We start from the raw sequence: 8,522 nt of genomic DNA, 5'->3' as shown, positions 1-8,522 counted from the left end.
AAATTCAAGGGATCATTTTATTTGATAGAAAATATTTTACATCGAAACAAACAGGGGTCCAAATTTTATTAATTTTAATAGCCTCTCTTCTCATCTACATTTTGCAGTGGCGTGTTCATGAGATATTTTCAATTTGTATGGATCCTGACCGTGTCAGATAGTTTCCGCCCAACTACCGCTAATATATTGGGTGGTTTGGGATTTCGATTTCGTAAACAAAAAGTGCGATTTTAAACCAAATCGCAAAAAATGAATCGTTTGGGAATTGTGTTTTTAAAAAATTGCGATTTGAAAACATAGAAAATTGATTTTTCAAATTGCAACTAACATGGTGCTTTTTTGAAAACGTAAAATTTTAAAGACTAATATGTGATTTTATAGGCCAAACTGCGATTTTGTCAAACGATTAATTGCGTTTCTAAAAATCGTTTTTTTAAATCGCACATTTTTAAAATTGTTATTTTAAATCGCAAATTCAAACGGACTCATTATCTCTCACCAACATTTGGCTTCTTTATTGAAAGGAAAATGCTACGAATAATTCTGTTGTCCATCCGTTGTATATAGACTTAGTAGTGAAGAGAAATTAATAAAATGTAGAAAACAGAAAAGCCAAAATTTTATCTATAAAAAAAATAAATAAATAAAAGAAGGGAAAAAGAAAAGCCAAATTCCCCCCGCCCCCACACGCACGCACGCACGCACACACAAAGTAAATCAAGAAGAATTACAACCAAGAATGGCCAAAAAAGGTTGGGCAAGCCAACAATACTCCCAAAAAATAACCAGAGTAAACATAAATAAAATGGGAATGTATCGAATGAATGACGCAATTCTATGAATTTTTGGCACAAACACAATAAAAGTGGCAAGCATTAAAGGCGATTAGACAAATCGTGGGCAAGGGCATGACCGTCGTAAGACCCTTCAATCCTACCCCGAACTCTTAGTGTAAGGGATGCAGATAGAAGCATGACTCTTGAAAGACTATTCAACCCTACCCTAACATCTGTTAGGTAACAAGAAAAACATTGAAAAAAGCATAAATAAATCACTAAACCCAAAAATTAGTAGCATTAACAACAGAGATGGCGAGGATGCACATGATGGTAAGGTGGAGGCATGTGAGGCGGCAACGGGAGCGAGGAAGGCAACAACTGATCATTAGAGATGAAGGAGATGAGGAAAAGCAGGAGGAATTAACCAAATAGATTCTTCCCTTCTCCACATAAAAGTTGCATGCGAAGGAATGAGTTTTTCTTTCAAGAAAAAAATTGTTTTTCTGAGTTAAAAAGAAAATCGCTTTTTCGCAGTCATCTCCTCCCCCAAATGCACTTCGCCATCGTCATCAATGGGCTCTCCGCTACCCGTCGTTGCCTCCCACGCTTCCGTGGCCACCTCACGTGCCTCCACCTTGCCATCACACGCATCCTCGACATCTCTGCTGCTAGTGTTGCTGATTTTTGGGTTTGATAATTTATTTATGTTTTTTTCTATGTTTTTCTGTTTTTGTTGTTGTTACCCAACATGTGTTAATGTATGATTGAAGGGTATTTTGAGGGTCATGTGTAACGTTTCAGTGAAATTAACTAATTGGTAGTTAATTTTATGGTTCGTCTCTCAGTCTCATTCTAAGAAGAATAAGACCACACGAATCTCATCATATTCGAAGAAAGTCTGCAGTGGAAGGCTTTCACTTATAACATAAAGATAGCAATTAAAAATTACAATGACATTGTGAACAACAAGAGCAGTACTGAAGTATCATCACATTGATACGTCACTACATGTCAGGGTCAAAAGACCAATTTCTAACATTACTAAAATTTTACATTCCAACACTAATAATCATGAATAATATCAAAAGAGTTGATGCCTAGTCTTAATAAGATAAGAGCATGTGGAATATATATATCAAAACCCCCCATAAAACTACTTTTCAACTAATTTGTTATCCAAAAAAAAAAAAAAAAAGATTCTCGCTACAATTAAAAAATTTGAATGAACATGATTTCACAAATCGTAAAGGTTAGTTTAAATAGAAATCAAAAGGAAAACAAATGAGAATAACTTTCAGGGTGTGGATTTGGGTCGGAATGCTGGACATTTCTTTAGAATGAGTAAAAGAAAATTTTGGGTGTACTTTTTTCGGAAAGTAAAAATTTTATTTACTAGACTCTGGAGTCTGGTATAGCCGGATAACAAATGAGATTGCAACAATTGCTTAGTTGGGGCTTTTCAAAATGAGAAATGATATTTTCACAATTTTTACACAACACACTTACATGAGGCGAGACCCATGTGAGTGGGACCCACCACATGGGTCCCATCCCATATGAGTGTGCTGTGTAAAAGTTGTGTAAATCTTATTGTGTAAAATCTTTCAAAATATTCTACTTTGTTGTGATGGTAAGGTACGTACGCGTGGGAGAGCCACTAGACCCAGCTATATATAATACTAGGTTTTGGATACGCCAGTCCTATATTGACCCTACAACTGCTGTGTCATCCAAAAGATCAACCCATATTACAGATCAAAAAATAAATAAAAAAAAGCCACGTGGCTTATTTTTGGGCTTAGATCTCTTTAAAGAGATCTAAGCCGTGAATTGGCTCCTCTCCAATTCTAATGAACTAGAGAGGATTCGGATCCCACAAAAACAAGCCTTCACGCGGAATGCTTTCACAAAGGCCATTAAATGACACGTGCTACACGAGGCATCAAACTGACGCAAATACACGCCTACTTTCAAGAAATGTTGACGTCTTTTTTTATTTAAACAGCGTTGAAAAATGAAGACTCCTAAGTTAATGTGTGTGTGTGATAAATTGTGTAATAAAATATCTAAATGTGAAATTAAAAGAAGACATATATTTTGTTAACGAAGTGGAAACTCAATTAAGAAAAAAACCACTCCGGAGCAGCCAAACTCGGGAAATCCACTATTCAGAAAACAAAGCTAGTTACAAAGCACTCGTACTCACATACCTCATATGCAGTAGTCATTCTTTTAATTATGACACGTACCTATACGTGAACGCTTTCTAATCAGGTCTTTTACTTGAAGGGGTCTTCAATAGACTCCTTTAGCTTAGGACTCCTCCCCAAGCTAGACTTCAATGGGCTGATCAAATCACACAATAAACACCCTAAGAGAGTTAGCAAATATCTATGTTTCTACCTAAACACCTATTCTTAGTACAATGGAATTCAGCACCGAATTCTCTAAATAATACATGCCTAGAGACCTGATTCGGAGTTCTCTGGGTGGTGTTCGGACGGCAAGCTGCAACCGACTTCTTTTCACGTGGTTTCATGCGTTTCTTCAATAATCTTCAGTCATCGAGTCCGGACGGCATAGCCTTAATGTCCGGACGGTTACATGCTGTCTTCACTGTTCACAGCCTTCAGTTTGCTGTTTGAACACCTGTGCAAACAGATACTCTCGATAGTTGATGTTCGCTGGGCTATCCGGACATCTATGCGAACATGAGTTCCCTGTGGTTGGTGTCTGCTGAGGTGTTCAGACACTTCTTCGAACACAGATGGGCGTCTGGACGCTTCCTCTGGGCTATCCGAATGGTAACAAGAGAACCACCTTTGCTGAGCTGTACCATGAGCATAATCTTCTGACAACTGGAAAGTTTCCTTTCTGAAGCTGATGACACTGATAATGCCATAATAAGGACCTTGAATAATTACGGCCATTCCTGTTATATCAGCATACTAATATGGTAGTGATTTTATCAACAGAATGTAACCAATAAACTAGCGGGCACGTGTTTTAATGATAATGAGTTATTGTCATTTCCTTATATAACGACGTGCTTGACTTTTTTTGGTGTCCATTTGTCTAAACGAAAAGTCATTAATCCATGCCGTTTGTCTAAACGACGTGGATTAATGACTTTTAAAATTTTCATTCTCCTCGTTTAGACAAATGGACAAAAAAAAGTCAGGCTCGTCATAATATAAGGAAAGAGCTGTGATTCACGGGGGATGTTTTGCCGTCCCCCAACTATCGTTTTTTAATAAAAAAATAATTTTTAATAAAAAATAATCTTTGATGTCACATCAGAGATTACTTTTTTATTAAAGATCAATTTTTTTTATTAAAAAGTGACTTTAACGTCCCCCAACCCATCATTTTCCGGATCCGGATCCCTTCAGATTTTAAGCCTTTGAATGTAATGAACGGCCACGATTTTAAAATACGAGGAATTCAGATTTTTTAAAATATGAGGGGATCCGGATTCGTATATTATGGTTATTACCCCCTTGACCGCATGCACCGACAAAAAAAGGCGTACTACTGATCAATCGCCGTGGCACACGTACTGGCACGTGGTCCATTTACTTTTTACGCGTGACAAACGCGCATTTCTATACTTTACATTCGCCAATCGCGCCATGGATAAAAAGATTAACGTACGTACTCTTCATTCAAGGCTTAAACCTTATAAACGCTGGCATTTTAATTACGGAACACAAGGCAATGGTTTCCTCAACATTAGTTTTCTTCCTATCTGCCATTTTCATTCTCACTGCCCAAGCCGTTGCACGGCCAGACTTTCTCTATCGTTTTTGTACACTCGAAAGGGGTAACTACACCGCTAGTAGTACCTATGGGGCAAACTTGAATGACCTCCTCGTCTCCCTCTCCTCCACCACCAAAATTGACCATGGGTTCTACCATTCCGCTTTCCGCCAAAACTCTGACCAAGTATATGGAATTGAACTTTGTAGAGGAGATGTTAACGCGGATGTTTTCCGTGGTTGTCTCAATAACGCTGCTTCTCTTCTCACTCAGCGCTGTCACCAGCAAAAGAAGGCAATTGGGTGGTACGACAAATGCATGTTACGCTACTCAAATCGCTCCCTTCTTGGCGTCATGGAAACTCTTCCTGGTATGATCACAATGGGGAACCCGAACAACGTATCGGCCAAGTACGTGGATCAATTCATCGGTGATCTTAGCACCTTGTTGGAAAGCCTAAGAAGTCGAGCTGCCGCAGGTGGTCCTGATCTTAAGTTTGCAGCAGGAAACGCAATCGCACTAAACTTCCAAGCATTACATGCACTTGTACAGTGTACACGTTATTTGTCTGAGCTATTCTGCAACAATTGCTTAGTTGGGGCTTTTAAAAATATTTCACTCTGTTGTGATGGTAAGGTATTTATGTACTCGTCGGGGGACGCAATATCAGGAACGAAGTTAGAAGATTTTATGGATTTGGGCCAATGGTCAAAAAACCCTTTTAGGTAGGGACCAAATAACTTAAATTTTTATTTTTACCTTATATTTTTTAATTTTTTTCTTTTGAGGAGATTGTGGGTGGTCATGGCCTCTGCCAGCCCTCTCATCCCTACGTCGCTAGGTAGTACATTCAGTACATTCAACGGTGATGGTAAGGTACATACACGTCGGAGAGCCATTGGATTCAGCTATATTAACCCTACAACTGCCCCTACAACTGCTGCGTCATTAAGAAGATCAACCCATATTACAGATCATGAGAGAGAAGGTACCAGTTCATAATAACACAACAAATTATGTGGCCCTAAGAATCTGATCGACGATCTGATGTATGTATGTGGTGCAATATTAGTCTTTGTTGTGCTAATTAAACGTTATAAGTTATCTATGCTTTTAAGGTTATTTATTCATAACAGATGCAATAATACTGATTCCAAAACTCAACCCTCAGATTGTTATAACGAGACAAGATTAATATAGTTGATTTTTGCAGCGGACGATAGGAAGAGATCTTCAATATTCGTCATCAATATTATATTTGTGCTAATAGCTTCCATGGTACTAAGCATCTCCTTGGGCGTCTATTTCAGTGTGAAGAGGCTAATAAGGAATAATGACGGACGTAAGTTAATTTATTACATTTCTAGACATATGTGTCATTAAAAAGTCAATTTATTTCAGTCTCTAGGATTAATTGTAGAGTCCAGTAGCACTGCTGTTGTATGCATATATTTTAAAATATATAACTCTTCTTATATTTAGTTAAATTGGTTAATTAATTCATTAATTAGAGTTAACTTGTTTCTCATGTGAAGCTACGAATGAAAGTACAAGAATAGAATTGGAATCCTTGCACGTAGACCCTGGTTCTGAAGCAAATAAGCTTGGGCAAGGTGGATATAGTTGGGTTTATGAGGTAATTGAATATAATTTTTATCTAGAATGGTACTAATTTGCTTCAACAGACATGGCACTTAGTGACGATTTTTAAACAATTTCAAGCTTAAACGGAATAATTTCTGAATTATAAAATATAAAAGATCAATTATTCTCTTCGAATCAGGATAATTTATTTCGGTTTTGGTCTGAGAATTTATGAGAGAATTGATGATGACGAGGGCTTGAAATTGCTCATTTTTCTTCAATGTTTTGAGTAGAATTAACGTTCTAATTTGTTGGGTTACAATGATGATGATACATTAGGGTTCTAATTTTGTTAGTTGGTGGCGGTGATGATGATAATGGTTTGGCCGGGCCTATGGCTGGTCCTGCCAAGCCAGGCCTAAAATTATAGCTTTTCAATAGCATTAATAGAGTTGAAAAAAATTCTATTAAAAAAGTATGTGCTAAAGAATACGTGACAATTTTTTATAGACTGACCGGTTTGGAAAAAGTTATTACAACTAAGTTTGGAGGAAAAAAGTTCTATCAATTTATCAATAAAAATTTATATCAAATACTTATAATAATTATAAAATAAATATACATTCACTATAATCATTTCAATAAATATTCAATATTACAATAATAAACAATAGATTAACAAAATCATGTTATTTTTGCATTGTTTTCCTTGGTGAAGTAGTAACAGTGTAATATTCTTGATTAACCGAAATTCTGCAAATAAGGACAAGGGGAACTAAATTTATCTCCCTAGCTCTAACCACCAACAAATTTGTAATATCTCCTAATGTTTTAATTTTTGTATTGTTCTTCTTAATCTACCATTGAGGTTTCAGTGTTCCTCTTTTGGAACCCAAAATAACAAAAATACCCCTGATAAACATTTTTTTTTTTTTAAAAAAAAATATATAGAAAAAAAACCAAAAAAAAAAAAAATGAAAAAGATAAAAAAGATAAAAATTCAGAAAGACCTAGAAGACAAAAATAATTAGTAAGAAATGATTTTTTTTTTTTTTCATTTTTTTTAGACTTTTTTATCAGCGTTATTTTATTTTATTTTTCTTGTATTTTTGACGTGGATGTGGGATATTGGCATATTGCAACCTCAATGATATATTGGAGGAGACATAGCAAAAATTAAAAATTTGGAGAGGACATTACAAATTTGTTGGTACATGTATAGTTAGAGGGGAATAAATGTGCTTTCCAACAAAATAATATGTAGTGATGTATATAAGTTCCTATTTTCTTAACTATTTCATTATATATAGCATGTGATGTTTTTTAATTGCGTTTAAAATGATATAGAGGTACACTCAGACTAGGAAGAAGCTAAGTAGCATGCGGAAGAAGAAAGATGGATCTAATTTTGTCACTCCCAATATTAAAGAAGAAAATGAGGTAGGCAATTTATTCAATTTCTACACAATAATAACTTGTTAAATCTTTATTTACTTTTTGAATTTAACTAAACAAATTAGGCAACAAATTTTCACTTTGTTTGTGCAATATTTGAAGATCCAAGAGCTTACATCTGATCTCCCTATGCCCGATGGATTCTCGGAAAGCAATGATAATTCTGTCAGTCAACTCTTGAGAAAGAGGTTAAGGTCCTTGAGAGGGTTGCGGCACTCTATGATGTCTTCTTTGTCCTCTTCATCACGCTCATTCCAGCACATGAGTCAGCTCATTAGCGAGTTGGATGAGTATAAGCGGAGGTGTGAAAAGGCAGAGAGAAAAGTCAACCAACAACGAGAGAAAATAAGCTCTGTGCGTAAAGAGATGCAAGAGGAAGTGAACTCCATGAAAAGACAACAAGCACAGCAGCTGCAAGAAATGGAAGCCAAGCAGAGAGAGATGGAGCAGAAAATTGAGTTCCTCCTATCACGTACAACTCCAACTCCCTAGAGACCCTCCTACATGGATTATATACTTCATCGTCAATATATAATCCAACTCTCTCAGCGAGAAAATAGCAACTCCTCCTAGCTATTAGTGTAGTGTTAACAATCTGAACAAGTTGTTGCTAATAATGTACTCTTAGTGACCAACTACATGAGACTTCAATTTCGTGCCAAGAATCAAGAAGATCTTTTGACACTTGCATTATTTCACACGGAAAACTTTAAACTTGAAAGGAGGTGCCTTTTACTGAAGTCTTTGGTATATATGTATCATGCACCGGCCTACACATAGACCTTGCTAGCTAGTCAAACGGAAGAAAGTAAGAGGTTAAAAAATTAGAAGAATTACCATAATTTAATCCTATTCTCTTTTCCCATCACCTTGAGTAATTCTAGGGCCTAGGAACCAGTGTTTATCCTCACAAATTTGATGTAATTTTTAAAATTATTTTGTCTT

At 36.2% G+C, this 8,522-nt stretch overlaps 1 protein-coding gene and 1 long non-coding RNA gene across 5 annotated transcripts; one reads left to right on the top strand and one right to left on the bottom strand.

The window, feature by feature from the left end:
- Positions 1–2,899: 2,899 nt before the first annotated feature.
- On the bottom strand, positions 2,900–3,764 carry LOC133870155 (uncharacterized). Its single transcript, XR_009900647.1, has 2 exons — positions 3,250–3,764; positions 2,900–3,125 (listed from the first exon to the last, which is right to left on the bottom strand). It is a non-coding gene; the product is annotated as an uncharacterized LOC133870155 (long non-coding RNA).
- A 679-nt stretch (positions 3,765–4,443) lies between these two features.
- LOC133870119 (cysteine-rich receptor-like protein kinase 29) lies at positions 4,444–8,261 on the top strand. Of its 4 annotated transcripts, none has more exons than XM_062307174.1 (7): positions 4,444–5,084; positions 5,175–5,263; positions 5,357–5,526; positions 5,752–5,880; positions 6,074–6,174; positions 7,470–7,562; positions 7,680–8,261. In XM_062307174.1, the coding sequence occupies exons 1-7, from the start codon at positions 4,497–4,499 to the stop codon at positions 8,067–8,069; spliced, it is 1,560 nt and encodes a 519-aa protein (XP_062163158.1). In that variant the 5' UTR covers positions 4,444–4,496; the 3' UTR covers positions 8,070–8,261. The 4 variants fall into 4 exon arrangements, with proteins under 4 accessions (XP_062163158.1, XP_062163157.1, XP_062163156.1 ...); XM_062307173.1 differs by having other exon boundaries at positions 5,330–5,526; XM_062307172.1 differs by having other exon boundaries at positions 4,444–5,263.
- Positions 8,262–8,522: the final 261 nt, after the last annotated feature.

Source organism: Alnus glutinosa, chromosome 6 (assembly GCF_958979055.1).
Source record: "Alnus glutinosa chromosome 6, dhAlnGlut1.1, whole genome shotgun sequence".
In the NCBI taxonomy this organism is placed as follows: domain Eukaryota; kingdom Viridiplantae; phylum Streptophyta; class Magnoliopsida; order Fagales; family Betulaceae; genus Alnus; species Alnus glutinosa.
The sequence above is the reverse complement of the archived record's forward strand: the minus strand, read 5'-3'. Positions and strand labels throughout refer to the sequence as shown.